This window comes from Hemibagrus wyckioides, linkage group LG10 (assembly GCF_019097595.1).
Source record: "Hemibagrus wyckioides isolate EC202008001 linkage group LG10, SWU_Hwy_1.0, whole genome shotgun sequence".
Lineage (NCBI taxonomy): Eukaryota > Metazoa > Chordata > Actinopteri > Siluriformes > Bagridae > Hemibagrus > Hemibagrus wyckioides.
The window spans coordinates 24176502-24192827 of record NC_080719.1 but is presented as its reverse complement, the minus strand read 5'-3'; the positions used below and the strand labels follow the sequence as shown (position 1 = coordinate 24192827).

Genomic DNA, 16326 nt, shown 5'->3' with positions numbered 1-16326 from the left:
TGTACAGTGCAGCTGAATGAGTGCTTTGTGCTGCAGATTTCCCTTAGTCTAAAGTAACATCTACTCATTTCTCATGCTATCCCATGTCATATTTTCATACTAAAAACTCGTTTAACATCTGTACATGATCAAGAGTGATCACTGCAGTTTGGTTCTGTTAAAACTGTCATTTATTTTAGCAGAATCATGGCTAAAGCACGGAAGATGGAGAAACCTAATATTAATTAAGACAGACTTCAGACTAAAGACATATTAGTTTATGTTCAGTGACCAATTCTCGAAGCATAACACAATTCTGCTAAACAACAAAGGGGGAAAAAAACATGTCTCCACACTCCATTTTTACAGTTTCTGAATGTGAGACAGCCGTACCTCACAACCTGTGATGCCTTCAGCCAAACAGAAAGCATGTGCTCCTCTTTTTCATTTTATTTTATTTGCTTTGCACTAGTAACAACAGACTTTGTCACAACACAGTTTAACAGATATCCAGAAGCAGATTAGATCCTTAATGTGCAAGGCAGAGAGCAAGACAAACTACCTGAGACGAGGATTTGGGGTTTGTGAAAGAATTTTTAAAGAAGGGAGTAATTTAGGATGCGGTATTGTAGATTATGATATAGTCATATAGTACTGTAATGTCATGTAGTATTGTAAAAAGTCATATTGTATTACAGGATGTCATGTGGTATTGTAGATTGTCATGTGTTGTTGCAGGATTTCATATAATATTGTAGAATGTCATGTGGTTTTGCATGACATCATGTAGTATTGTAGAACGTCATATAGTAACAAAGGATTTCGTGTAATATTGTAAAATGTCATGTGGTATTGTAGAAGGTCATGTAGTATTACAGAAAGTCATATAGTATTACAGGATGCCATGTGGTATTGTAGATTGCCATATAGTATTATAGATAGTCATGTAGTAGCGAAGGATGTTGTGTAATATTGTAGAATGTCATGTGGTATTGCAGGATGTCATGTAGTATTGTAGAATGTCATGTGGTATTGCAGGATGTCATGTAGTATTGTAGAATGTCATGTAGTATCGTACCAAGTCATGTGGTGTTGCAGGATGTCATATAACATTGTAGAATGCCATGTGGTTTTGCATGACATCATGTAGTATTGTAGAATGTCATATAGTAACAAAGGATTTCATGTAATATTGTAGAAAGCCATGTGGTATTGCAGGATGTCATGTGGTATTGCAGGATGTGATGTGGTATTGCAGGATGTCGTGTGGTATTGCAGGATGTCATGTAGTATTGTAGAATGTCATGTTGTATTGTAGAACATCATGTAGTATTGTAGAACATCATGTGGTATTGTATATTATCATGTAGTATTGTAGATTATCATGTGGTATTACAGAATGTCGTGGTATTGTAGAACGTCATGTGGTATTGTAGATTATCATGTGGTATTGTAGAACGTCATGTGGTATTGTAGATTATCATGTGGTATTGTAGAACGTCATGTGGTATTGTAGATTATCATGTGGTGTTGTAGAACATCATGTGGTATTGTAGATTATCATGTGGTATTGTAGAATGTCATGTTGTCTTGTAGATTATCATGTGGTATTGTAGAACATCATGTGGTATTGTAGAATGTCATGTGGTATTGTAGATTATCATGTGGTATTGTAGATTATCATGTGGTATTGTAGAACATCATGTGGTATTGTAGAATGTCATGTTGTGTTGTAGATTATCATGTGGTATTGTAGAATGTCATGTTGTGTTGTAGATTATCATGTGGTATTGTAGAATGTCATGTAGTATTGTAGATTATCATGTAGTATTGTAGAACGTCATGTAGTATTGTAGATTATCATGTAGTATTGTAGAACGTCATGTAGTATTGTAGAATGTCATGTGGTATTGTAGAATGTCATGTGGTATTGTAGAATGTCATGTTGTATTGTAGATTATCATGTAGTATTGTAGAATGTCATGTGGTATTGTAGATTATCATGTGGTGTTGTAGAACGTCATGTGGTATTGTAGAATGTCATGTGGTATTGTAGAATGTCATGTGGTATTGTAGAATGTCATGTTGTATTGTAGATTATCATGTAGTATTGTAGAATGTCATGTGGTATTGTAGATTATCATGTGGTATTGTAGAATGCCATGTGGTATTGTAGAACGTCATGTGATATTGTAGAACGTCATGTGGTATTGTAGATTATCATGTAGTATTGTAGAATGTCATGTGGTATTGTAGATTATCATGTAGTATTGTAGAACGTCATGTAGTATTGTAGAATGTCATGTGGTATTGTAGATTATCATGTGGTGTTGTAGAACGTCATGTGGTATTGTAGAATGTCATGTTGTATTGTAGATTATCATGTGGTATTGTAGAATGCCATGTGGTATTGTAGAATGCCATGTGGTATTGTAGAACGTCATGTGATATTGTAGAACGTCATGTGGTATTGTAGATTATCATGTAGTATTGTAGAATGTCATGTAGTATTGTAGAATGTCATGTGGTATTGTAGATTATCATGTGGTGTTGTAGAACGTCATGTGGTATTGTAGAATGTCATGTGGTATTGTAGAATGTCATGTAGTATTGTAAATTACCATGTAGTATTGTAGAATGTCATGTGGTATTGTAGAATGTCATGTGGTATTGTAGAATTTCATGTGGTATTGTAGATTATCATGTGGTATTGTAGAATGTCATGTAGTATTGTAGAATGTCATGTGGTATTGTAGATTGTCATGTGGTATTGTAGAATTTCATGTGGTATTGTAGATTATCATGTGGTATTGTAGAATGTCATGTAGTATTGTAGAATGTCATGTGGTATTGTAGAATTTCATGTGGTATTGTAGATTATCATGTGGTATTGCAGAATGTCATGTAGTATTGTAGAATGTCATGTGGTATTGTAGAATTTAATGTAGTATTGTAGATTATCATGTGGTATTGTAGAATTTAATGTAGTATTGTAGAATGTCATGTGGTATTGTAGAATGTCATATGGTATTGTAGAATTTCATGTGGTATTGTAGATTATCATGTGGTATTGCAGAATGTCATGTAGTATTGTAGATTATCATGTAGTATTGTAGAATGTCATGTGGTATTGTAGAACATCATTTAGTATTGTAGATTATCATGTAGTATTGTAGAACGTCATGTAGTAATGCAGGAGGTCATATGGTATTGTAGAACGTCATGTGGTATTGTAGATTATCATGTAGTATTGTAGAATGTCATGTGGCAATGCAGGATGTCATGTGGTATTGTAGATTATCATGTAGTATTGTAGAACGTCATGTAGTAATGCAGGATGTCATGTGGTATTGTAGAATGTCATGTGGTATTTTAGATTATCATGTCGTATTGTATAACGTCATGTGGTATTTTAGATTATCATGTGATACTGTAGAATGCCATGTGGTATTTTAGATTATCATGTGGTATTGTAGAACGTCATGTGGTATTGTAGAACGTCATGTGGTATTGTAGAACATCAAACAATGTTGCGTGTCAGCTTGTACATTACATCCACAGCCCAGAATAACTTCTACCCACCTTTGGGACATTATCTTGTAGGCATCAGGGAGGTAGCAGTTGATATTTTCCATCTGGAATGGGTCGGCATCGCAGATCTTGTCATCTGTGCGCCCGTAATTAGCGCTCTCGATCATGATGACATCACTTCCTGGACAGCGCAGGTCAATTGGGTAGCCCTCGCAGGACAGTTCCCGTCTGACCAAACCGAACGGCAGTGCTGCCCGACTAAAGCCTGGGACGGAGAGAAAGAGAAAAAGCAGCGAGAATAAATCAAAAGCAGAAATATAACTGCTCTGACAAGACGTATCGGGGGGGAAACGTGGTGTGGGCGCCTCGAGAAACCCGCCGGACGTTATTTCAAAGGCCGACGTTAAGGCGAAGCAGACGTTCCGAGCTACGCGAGACGTGGTGTCGGTTCGTGGAGAGAGAGAGAAAAAAAAAAGAGATCACCAATGGGAAGTCAAAGTAAACAAATCAATATTTAATATCTATGGTAATTAATAAGTGTGCTATCACTGTACTATTCAAGTGCTGACGTATCACATTAGACTTAAATGTTATGACAATAATTTTGGGGTTTCATATATAAAATATATGGCCAAACAAGATGCATCAACAGTATGAATGGCTATCTCTGACAGTATGATAGTAGACATGTGCATTGCTGAATAGAAAGAAAAAACATGAAGGCTGTCTGAGCATGGGGAGAGAAAAAATCAATAGTTTGTGTTCTGCGAATGCAAGCCAAATAACTGTGCTAAAGGGGCGGGTAGGGTGGTGGTGGTGGGGGGCAATCTACTCCCTACAAATCATTTAGAGGACATTTTGCTTTCAGCATTGTTCCATGCAAAACATAAAAGGCTAATTTCTTATCTTAAAAATAACACTCTATTTTGAATTCCACCTAAAACACAGAAGCCTATTAATTCTGCGGTGATAAAAAAAAAAAGTAAATCCAGAGGAAATCGTATTTGCCCAGTAGAGTTGTTATGCAAAGCAGAAGCTTTTGGTGTTTTCTGAAAATAATTTAAAAAAAAACATTCCAGTGGGACGGTATATGCAGGACTCTGGGCGTATCCCTGTGGGTGGTGGGAGACATGCCGTGCTGAATTTCACATCCGAACTTAAGGCACCTTGAAGAAAAGGAGACAGAATGCCTACAAACAAACTGCAAGAGTCTATGAGACACAATGCCTTGCTCTAAACATGCTTCATTCCGTGTCTATTTATAGCACATTTCTATAGACCGAGAGGACAAAGTAAAAAAAAATATATAAATATCCTTGGGGATTTCCATTCGCAGAAACAACAGCCTATTGAATCTCCAGCCATTCCAATTGACCAGAAACTCAGGACTTGCCCCTTGTTGAAGTTACCAGGGAAAAACATCTGGCTGCATTCATTAAGATCATCTTTATCGCAATCACAACCTTCAGCTACACAAACAGCTGGAATAACTGTCAAACTAAAAACATGTTAATCTTTATAAAGCTGTTTTTTAAGATATATAAATGAAGGTGTATATACACTGATCTGACCAGTGAAGTGAATAAGACTGATCTCCTCAGTCTTATGGGTGGGATATATTAGGCAGCAAGTCAACATTTTGTCCTCAAAGTTGATGTTAGAAGCAGGAAAAATGGACAAGTGTAAGGATTTGAGCGAGTTTGACCAAAAGGACCAAATTGTGATGGCTAGACCACTGGATCAGAGCATCTCCAAAACTGCAGCTCTTGTGGGGCGTTCCCGGTCTGCAGTGGTCAGTATCTATCAAAAGTGGTCCAAGGAAGGAACAGTGGTGAACCGGCGACAGGGTCATGGACGGTCAAGGCTTTTTGGGGAGTGAAGGCTGGCCCATGTGATCCGATCCAACAGACGAGCTACTGTTGCTCAAATTATTAAGTTAATGCTGGTTCTGATAGAAAGGGGTCAGAATACACAGTGCAGGACGGGTCAGGGCTGTTTCGGCAGGGACCGAAACAATATTAGACAGGTGGTCATAATGTTATGCCTGGTCGCTGTAAGGCGCCTGTTATCTCAGCGCATTTCTTTTCGCTTGTTGAAACGCACAAAAGCGTTTTTTAACACGCTCGCCTCAGAAGTTACTGACAGGATCTTAATTACGCCAACGAAAAGAGCAGCCGTAACTCCTAAGCACTCTATTTTATCAAGCCATTACCTGCATCACCTTCTTGACAAGCCGGGATGTTTTTAGCTGTATCAAAAGTGTACTGACAACAAAATGGGTTGAAATGACTTTAAAAAGTCCGCTCAATCGAAATGAGTTTCTGGATGACTGGAGTCAACAATCAGAGAAGACAGAACGTGGACTGTTCGCTTTTTGACTTTGGGCATTCCTTGTTTGACGGTTCCACATTAAGACACGGGGAAAAAGTTGAGAAATGATGGGTATTTACCTCACCTCCGAGCTGTCATGCTGCGATCGTTTTTGGAACAAATTCTGGGAAAGGTTTTCGGGTTGCCAGAAAGAAACTCCAGGAAGGGACTCGAGACTGTTGATGTTGGTGTGTTTCCAGTTCGGGGCTAAATTTAGATTGAGTAGTTTCTCTCGAGGTATAAAAAGGTTTAGCCGAACGATCAATGGCAACTTTTAATTTTAACGCAGTACTCTCTAGGATTGAAAGCAAAACTTGCCTGCGTTTGCCTCTGCTAGCGTCTGAGAATTGCCTTTTTTTTTTCTTCTTCTGGCTTGTATTTGAACTGTGGTCAGACCCAGGAAAGAGATCACATGAGCCGTCCAGGAATCAATGGGATTGCAGTATAGTCCATCTGACTGAGCTGCATTAGCTTTGGCCTCGCTACACTGCGCTGGCAGAACGTATGTGGTCCTCTGAGGGAAAAAAACATCAGCATGATCAGGCATGCCTTGCCAAAACCACTCATATACTTCATCTGAAGAATCCTGCTAAAACACTTACAGTTCACAGCGCTGCGGTTCTGCTATACGGGACTGGACTTTATTGTCCCGTGCTCAAAGGAAACCAGAACATGTTAAGGGCGTGGGATGGAAAAGAACAGACGAACGTCCTGAAATGACAGCTATAACGCGTAATGCTCTTCCTGTTCCTGTGTCTCAACATGGCCACCATACATCACGCCTGAAGCTTCTATTTCGTACACAGTCCCTGATAAGGCCCGACGTCTTTCAGCTACAGAATTCATCAATCAGGCACGAGAATAGAACAAATATCCTTTTTAACATATAAATAGAACGTGGAGGGAAGAAAGCTATTGAAACAGGAGGAAAGGGTTAGTAAAGCATCGTCTGCACCGCTGCGCATTAACCTGCAGCTCTATGCTACTTATCTTACGTCCTGATTTGATTTTGTGGGCCGCACGTTTTCCATGGCGTGTCTATATATATATAAAAATATAAATATATAAAGTGTGTCCTAACGTCTCGTTTCGGGGGCCGCCGATGCTCTTATGAGATCGGTCCTGGTTTTATGACATGATTTGTCATGTTTTGACACTTTGATTTACTCCTGCAATTCCCTTTTTGACCCAAAATATTTGAAAGCGAGTCATTTCAGGCTTTTGGAGACAGGATTCGAGAGATCAAAATAAGAAGAGAACAAAAAAAACACAAAATGAATACATCAAAATCCAATAACTTGGATTGGTAAAGTGGATATAATGGATGCGAGCGAAGCTGAGATTTGCGTTAAAGATTGGTTCATATATTTAATCAGCATGATAATCTGTCCTAAATTTCTGAATTAAAATGAGAATTTAACCGTGTCATCCAACATTACCTAGGTATGGCTATTTGGAGAAATTTCCTTTATGGACAGAAGCCCAGCATTTACGAAACGAACCTTCAGAAAAAACGCAGGCTTCAGGTTCCTGTTCTTCTGTCAAACAAGCTTTCCAAGCTGACATGTCAACATCTCAGGTAAATGTTTAAACGCTAGACCATAACATCATCTCTCCAGCGTTAAAAATAATAGACCGAAGCTGAAGCATACAGTCAGCAGCTACATGTTTCTGCAGCGCTCTGTGAGTAAATATATAAATCTATACATTTTAAAAACAAGATGTTAATTGTTAAATAATTTCGGGGAATGGGAATTAGCTTGCAAACAGAGATTAAGCTGTGAGCGCTCTCTGTTTTTTCGCTAATGAGTCATTTCTCTCTTTGTTTTAGCTACATATGGTGCTAAATACAGTGCGTTAAAAATAACAGAAAAGCCCTGGAAGCTACACTTACTAGTGACTTGGGTAAAAAAAAGAGAAAGAGAAAACAGCATTCCAAGGATTTTTTTAGGGCTTTAATGTTGAACAGTTTGAAGTCAGTACTGCTGTACATTCAGACAGAACCAACAAACCATTAGGCTCTCATGCGCACGTCTCATCCCAGAGCTTTAGGATTTAAGGGTTTCGATGTGCGTAATATTGTCAAATGTTTTGGGACACCCCACCAAATCATTGAATTCAGATGAATTTGTTGAATTCTCTGTCAAATTCCTCCACATCCATGTCTTTATGGACCTTGCTTTGTGCACTGGTGTGCAGTCATGTTGGAACAGGAAGGGGTCATCCCCAAACTGTTCCCACAAAGTTAGGAGAATGAAACTGTCCAAATTGTCTTGGTATGAAGCTGAAGCATTAAGAGTTCCTTTCACTGGAACTAAGGGGCCGAGCCCAACCCCTGTAAAACAACAGCTGTGTAAGGAGTGTCCCAAAACTTTTGGCAATACACCTGGTCTACTTGCAGTAGAACATTTCACGACATGGGTTCGCCCTGTGCTGTTTTGCGCCACAGCTATCAATCTCACACACCTAGAAATTGTCCCAAACTGCTTAATGCACACTAAGTGTTACGCTTCTACAGTAATGACATCAGTGGTGGAAAAGCAGAAGGGAGATCTGGATGAAGCCCAAGTATTCACGATTGTTCAGAGTCTGTCTTCTCTGTGTGTTTTGTAATCTAATTTTTCTAAAGCAAATCTCAGGCAGCCTAGAACCTCAAAAATCAGAGGATAAAAAGACAGAGATCGTGTGAACAGAGTACACATTATCGTGTGGTATGGAATAAAATACAAAAACTGATTAGCTAAAATGGCAAGTAACGATCCGAATGTTAGCTGACTCATTATCGTAACTCATGTAGAAGCTTCCCAGCGAATAAATGCCTCACCTGTTTAGTAAATAAATAAATAAAGCCTCTTATATTACAGTATACCAGTCTGTCATGCTGTCATTTTATTTTTTTAATTCACTGTTGCTTTAAATTCATAACCTTATTTCCTTTACATGCCAAATGTATAACTTTCACATAAGTAGGTTGCAAAATGGTAGTAATTCCCTCCTCCACCTCCTCCTTTTTCCCATCTCCGACCGACGGCAGCGTCTCCGTGGCAGGTTTGAAATTATACACATTTTTCTAGGGGCATGATGTTCACAGCGAGTGGTGAAAATAAGTCTGTGGTTCATGCACACTTGATTGCTGCTGTGCCACTTTCAGATTGTTTAAAATCCTAAACTGATTAGCATAGGATTGTATCGCGAGCGGCACTGCAGCAGTGGAAAGAAGCTCCGTTACTCCTCTGATTTAAAATCAGCTTTACTCTCCTTGCATTTAACTCACTGCTGCTGTGGTGACAGAATGACCTGGTGTCAGACAATATGGATACAGGCCTGTCCATCAAGCCAGCAAGAAAGCAAGCAAGCAAGCAAGGAAGCAAGGCAGGAAGGAAGGAAGGGAGGGAGGGATGGAGGGAGGAAGGAAGGAAGGTTTTATATATTTATTTTATATATTATAACTGAAATGAATGTTGTTTTCATGTGCAGTTAGTGTAGAATTGACCTTCTTTTCAAAAGAAAATTTCCTGACTGCTAATGTTTTCATGAGAAGTGCACTATTTTGAAACCTTGTCTTAAATTATCAGCTTAATCAGATTATCAGCATTGCATTATAAGCTATAACTGTTTAGCTCTGAACGATTTAGTTAGATCAAATTAGAGAAAATGTCCAAACTAAACGACCCCAGAGTTAGCTAACCTAGGTTTTGTTTTGTTTGTTTGTTTGTTTGTTTGTTTGTTTTAAACGGCACTTGGTTAGAAAGCTCATGAAGCTTAGATCATACTCCAAACTGTATAAATAGCTAGATATGTGACTAACATTTTTTTGTGTTTGTTTGTTTTATTGTTTTGGGTAGAGTTTACTGCGTCAGTAAAAAAAAATAATAATAACGTTTTTATGACATGAACAAAATTCTTAACATTATTCCTTACCATATGAATTTATTTATTCAAATAAAAAATACATTTTATTTATTTATTTATTTATTTATTTACTCACTTATTTGTTTGTTTATTTATTTTCTATTTATTTACTTATTCATTTATTTTATTTTATTATTTTATTTACATAGGGCCAACAAGCAGGTCTGGCAGAAAAGCAGGGGACAAAGGCGTCTTCTGAAATGCATAAACAAGGCGATGGGACAAGGACAAGTGCTGACCAGAGAAATGCAGCATTGACAAAGGTCTGTGGACTTAAGATTCGGCCTTCACCTGTTCTTCACTTTATGAGAGAAAAAAAGACAGCTACATAAATTGTTCTTTGTGTTCTGAAGTGATTTACAGTATGGAATCCACCGGGGTCAAACTGCTGGGAAGAAAAATTGGACTTTTAGTTTGAGCAAAACACAATTCATGCTGACAACTTGATGTTTTTTTCAGTGTAGGTACTGTATAAACAGGACTTCTCGGAGAAGAGACGCCTTTTATGGTTCTGTGTCTAGAACACAGTACAGAATTGTTTGGCTTGTTTATTTTTCCCCAATAGTTAAAGTACACTGTCTGTGCTAACCTGACCTTGCCTTTTGCTCAAATATTCCTATTTAAGCCGGTTCAAACCAAGCAGAGAAGCACAGTGTGCTCACCCCGAGTCGAGAGCGAGTGAGCGAGTCAGTGAGAGAGTGAGAGAGCAAGTGAGTGAATCAGTGAGAGTGAGAGAGAGAGAGTGAGTGAGTGAGAGAGCGAGAGAGTGACTGAGCGAGAGAGCGAGTGAGTGAGAGAGCGAGAAAGCGAGTTAGTGAGACAGTGAGCGAGCAAATGAGTAAATCAGTGAGAGAGTGAGTGAGAGAGAGGGTGAGAGAGCGAGTCATTGAGTTGGTGAGAGAGCAAGCGAGTCAGTGAAAGAGCAAGTGAGAGAGCGAGTCAGTGAAAGCAGCCCTCCTACTCTTTCCTCTCCTTCTAATTAATCAACAGGCATCAGGATCAGAAGTGGTAAATAATATATTAAAGGGAATGCTCAATTCCATCGCCATAGCAACGGGTACGGCTTGGTGATCTCCGCCCGCTGTCTTGGCCTTGTTGACACCGAGCGTTATCAGGCATTCTGGTCAGTCACCACAAGGGTCGCTTTTCAATTCCTTTCAAGCAGATAGGTAGCCAGCTCCGGACTCGGGCGAGCAGACCCCATGCTGCTGCACAATGGGGGCCTTTCATAGCCGAGGTTTATCAGTCGCCACACTGTACACGACTCCGTGAGTACGCTCAATGCCACTTATGAGGGGGAAAGGGGGCCCTTTTAATCAAGGTTCAAATGCACAAATGACTTCTTGGTCTCCACTTTGCTCCACAGTGCTCTGCTCTCATGTAAATATTTGTGTAAATACAGGGCGCTATTGTGCCGCGGTAATTCAGCTCCGTAAAACGAGCCTTGTGATACCTGTGTTTTTAATTACGAAGGATTAAAAGAGAAGTAAAGGAGGAAAATGGGGTTGGTTTTCATACTACACTATAGCGACATTAAACATTTCCCAACATCCCTTCACCACAACAAATTCAGAGAATGTCAAGACTGTACACTCCACACCAGTGGCTCCAGTCCCATAATTCTACTCTAATTCACTTTTCACCTTTGGAGTGACATTGGCCCATTCAGAGAGCAGTAGCCAGGCAAAAATGCTAATTTGATGACAACGGAGCATGGTCTCTGTGGTGCGATAATATTTTAATCTCCTCAACGAGCCAAATCAATTGGAAAAGTGACCATCTGCCAGGACATAACCATGACTGGAGTGGAGGTAATGAACATACAGGGAGCGATTAAGATCGTCATCATCGGCAGCAGCATCCTGTCGTAATCTCCCTCACAAGAAAACTGCTGAGGTACCAGATGACAAACGTATGAGATTCACATCGGCATATGACCTGATAAAAAAAATATATATATATTGTCTGTTTAGAGAATGTGGGATGCGTGTGAATAAAAATACTACTGAAGTCGGGACATGAAAAGATAGATAGATAAATAAATAAATAAATAAATAAATAAATAAATAAATAAATAAATAAATTAATTAATTAATTAATTAATTAATTAATTAATTAATTAATTAATTAATTAATTAATAAAACTATTATTATTGTTATTATTATTATTTATTCATTTGTTTATAAAGAATTACATAAATAATATTATTATTATTTTTATAAATAAATAAATAAAAATAATAATTATTATTGTTGCTGTTATTATTTATTTATTTTTTTTATTTATTTATTATTTATTTATAAAGAAATACATAAATAAAAAAATAAATAATAATAATAATTATTATTATTATTATTATTATTAAAACAACTTACAAAATGTCATAATATTCATAAAAATGATCGAGGGATGTTGTCTCTGAACTCTGGTTTGTATTTTCGCATAGAGAGTATAGAGGGATAACTAGATTATTTAAGCATGACAGTGCATTCTTTCCCACTGACACTCAACAAAAGATGCAGGACACTCATGACCATTGTCAAGCCTCATTAACACAGCTTGGATTGCGCTTTGTCCCGACAGTACAGCGTACAGCTGCTTAGAAATGATCCAGCGTTGCTAGCACTGCTATTATCCTGCTCGTACGCTTGACAAAGCTGCTTGCTGAGGGGATTTCGGAGGGGAATAGGAAAGCATATCATACCGAATCGGGCAGAAGCAACAGGAAACTCAGCTTGAGTCCTCCGTGTCTTTTTACGTTTACCGCTCGCGCTAAATGCTGTGGACGTCTGTGGAAAAGCAAAGACGCCTCGAGTCACCTTTCCCCCTGCGGAGCTGATTCCATAATCCAGCAATATCCTTTACAATAGCCGTGTTGTCTTAAGAAGTCAAGGGGGGAAAGAAGAAAGAGATGAGAAAATATTGTGGGTATTAATGCAAATATTCGCTACTGGTGAGAAGGTTTCGCTCTGGTTCAAGTTCAAGTGGGGTGGGGCGGGTTTGGGGGTGTGGGGGGGTTGTATTGTTCCTTTAAAGCTGGCCAGTTTAACCTGAGGACACGACCTTCAGCACAAACATCTGTGGAATTTCTGGGTCAAATCTTAGCATGAAGAATTTATTAAGCAGAAAAGTTAAATCTTTCTTCTGCATTTCTTCTGAACCGCATGCTCGTGGTTCAGACACGAACACGATGCAGAGCGCAGACCAAACCAATACACCGCTCGTCTTTCTTTTTTTTTCCGTCTTTCTTTTCATCTGAGCCTGTTATGGACAGGCTTTAAGGCAGAGCGAGAGAGAGAGAGAGAGAGAGAGAGAGTGAGAGAGCGAGACAGAGAGACGGAGGGAAAAAAAGCTGCGTATGGGTAACATCCTGTGAGAAGGCATATACTCTCTGATATGCAGACAGAGGCTGGTGTGGTTCCTGGATTCAAGATTCATTGGTATTCATGGCCACGGTTTGCCCCAGTTCATTTACATCTCTCTCTTCCATAGCAACAGCGGGTGAACTATCAGGAGCATCTTTGATACAGGTGTGTGTGGATGAAAAAAACAACCTGTATTTCAATTAGCTTTGGACAGACATTATAAAATATATATATATATATATCCGTGACTTCTGTCTTTTTACTGCTGAGGCAGGTTTTTTTTTTTTAAAGCCAGTCTTACCCCATCAGTTTAGATAGGATCTGCATGCTGTAGCAACCCCCATTCTCCCGCCTCCACGCTACGATTTGCTCCCTCGCGTTCCACGGGAGATACGCACGAACCCACAAAGACAAATTACTGTGTACATTACCAGCATAATGGGAACAATGTCTATCTGCATGAGCATCAAAAGAGCCTTATCGGTTTTGACGGAAAGACATTCCAAAGCTCTGTGTAGGATAAAATTATCAATGTAATGCAAATACAACAGCTTGCACAACAACCTGTGCAAACCAAACCTTTCTCTTTTTTTTTCTTCCCCTCTCAAATAATAAAACAGGCAGAGAGCAGTGAAATAAGAGCACATGTTAAACATCAGGGAAGGCATTCGGAGTAAACCAGGAGCCTGTGGGCTCTGTGACCTCAATTGATAGCAGGCACTCATACATGGAAATTAGCCTTTAAGCTTTAATTAAACACAATGTACCACATCAAGGTCATAAATTTGTCTTTTACGACGTTATTGACAAGGCGTCATCTCCACTGGCAGATGGTGGCTTTCTCATGCTGTCTCAAATCTGTAAAAGCCCAGAGGAAGCGCCTGACTGCTAAAATACAGTGATTATGCCTGTGTAGCTGTGTAATGTAATGAAGCTTCTTGATGATGTACTAAAAATAGTGATTCCTGAGACATGTTCTGGGATTAATAAACGGACGATTTTTCACCGAGTCCTCATTTGGTTTCTCTTTAACGTACGTGAAGAATCCACCCTGAATATGAGCTGCATATTAATCTTTATAATGAACATGTGAGCTTCAGCGCTTCGACATCATCCTGATGCTTCCATTTCACTTTGCTGAACGCTTTCCAAACAGCGTGACGCTCTCACCTCCTTTACACTTGAACGGGTCAAACGGGTCAGGATTCCGTGCTAAAATCCGTGCTCGTCTTGTAAATTGCTTGCTAGCTGACTAGTTCTTGCTTCCGTAACTCGTCATATAGCCACATTGTGTTCAGAGCACAGTGAGTCCAGAATTTGCTGTCTTCACTGCATATGCGCTAGATTTTTCCGTTGGGTTAACATAAAATAAAAAACAAGAAAGAAGCTTCCATTGGCACTAAAAACAAACCCTGAACGTTAACACTTGTTAACGTCTGTTGAGTTTTTGGGGTCTAATTAAAAGCAGCGTTCCCTCTGCGACATCAGACTTCTCACAGGAATAACAAAAAAACATCACCAGCCCACAAATTAGCAAGAGTATCACTAAACACATCACAAATATTTAACATGTTTCAGAGAGAAAAAGTTTTTTAACACAACTGTACTAAAAAACACTGACTCATACTGGATCTATACATGTAAAAGAGACATAATTCTGATGCAGGATGACATGACCAGAGTAAGAATACTAATGATGAGAAATCCACCATTAAACCGTGTTATTCTCCTTCAATCAGTAAGGAAGGGTTCTACATACACTATATTGGCAAAAGTTTTAGGACCTCCGAATAATTGAACAGAGAGACTGTGAGCCAGACCTTCTCGTCCAACATCAGTGCCTGACCTCACAAATGCGCTTCTAGAGAGGAATGGTCAAAAATTCCCATAAACACACTCCTAAACCTTGTGGAAAGCCTTCCCAGAAGAGTTGAAGCTGTTATAGCTGTAAAGGGCGGGACAACTCCATATTACATTCATGTTCATGTGAAGGCGGACGTCCCAGTCTCCGCTCTAATTCATCCCAAAGGTGTTCTATGGGGTTGAGGTCAGGACTGTCAAGTTCCTCCACACCAAACTCACTCATCCATGTCTTTATGGACCTTGCTTTGGTCACTGGTGTGCAGTCATGTTGGAACAGGAAGGGGTCATCCCCAAACTGTTCCCACAAAGAGAATGAAATTGTCCAAAATGTCTTGGTATGAAGCCGAAGCATTAAGAGTTCCTTTCACTGGAACTAAGGGGTCGAGCCCAACCCCTGAAAAACAACACCTGAACTCAACAATTTGGAGGGGTGTCCCAAAACTTTTGGCAATATAGTGTATATCATCATAGTAAAAGGAGCATGCTTGCAGTGTCTCTTTCCAATCTGTCTGTCTGACTCTCCGTCTTCTGTCACTAAGCACAATGTGCCCTTTCCTGTCAATGCCTCGACGGCACATTATTCAGACATCACTTTCCCTGACCTCCACCTGGCATTTAAACTCCCAGCTAGGCAAGTGTTTGCTCTGACCGGCGTAGTCGAACAAGCTCAATCATTTAAGCAAGCTTTTGACCTCACGGCGAAAGGTCTGGAGAGGGCTCAGTGTAAAAATTCAGTTTAATTTAAACTATTAAGGAGATACTTCACCCAAACTTGACCTCAGATGTGGTCTTCTCCTCATATTAGGTCGGTCATTTGTCTGGATTGAAAAACGCATGGTAGATAGATTATGCAGCAGGAGTAAAGTGCTACATTGTGAGGCGCTAAAATATTTGAGGGTTTAGGATGTTTATGGCGTAGCACAAGAGTCTGGGTTTTTTTCTGCGAGCTAAATCTGTTTGACATAAAAATTTTCACTAATGAGTATCTTGCACATTTCTAGTTGTCTGCACATCATCTGTCTTGGATACTTATCTTGTAGGGTGTAGAGCGCTGCAAGGTGCTGTCAGGCTGAAATGAGCAAAGGTGCTTTTGTGGCACTGTCATGAAAGACGTCTAAAAAGCTCTCTGAAAACTGCAGAACAATGATGGAGATTTGCATCGGAATAAAAGGACGCACATTGGGCCTCGTGAAGGCAGTCCCACATGTTTTTCAGGGTGTCCGTCAGAACGTGAAGTTATCGAATTTGCCAAGTTGAGGTACGAACCTAATAATTACACCCCAGTGCTGTGGAATTCTTCAATCT

General features: G+C 39.4%; 1 protein-coding gene across 20 annotated transcripts in view; it reads right to left on the bottom strand.

The window, feature by feature from the left end:
• adgrl2a (adhesion G protein-coupled receptor L2a) overlaps positions 1 to 16326 on the bottom strand; it is a 100277-nt gene that overhangs the window by 56630 nt on the left and 27321 nt on the right. For all 20 annotated transcript variants that reach the window (XM_058401566.1, XM_058401553.1, XM_058401556.1 and 17 more), the window contains exon 3: positions 3562 to 3775. In XM_058401566.1, coding sequence (XP_058257549.1) covers positions 3562 to 3775 — 214 coding nt within the window. The remainder of the gene's footprint in view (positions 1 to 3561; positions 3776 to 16326) is intronic.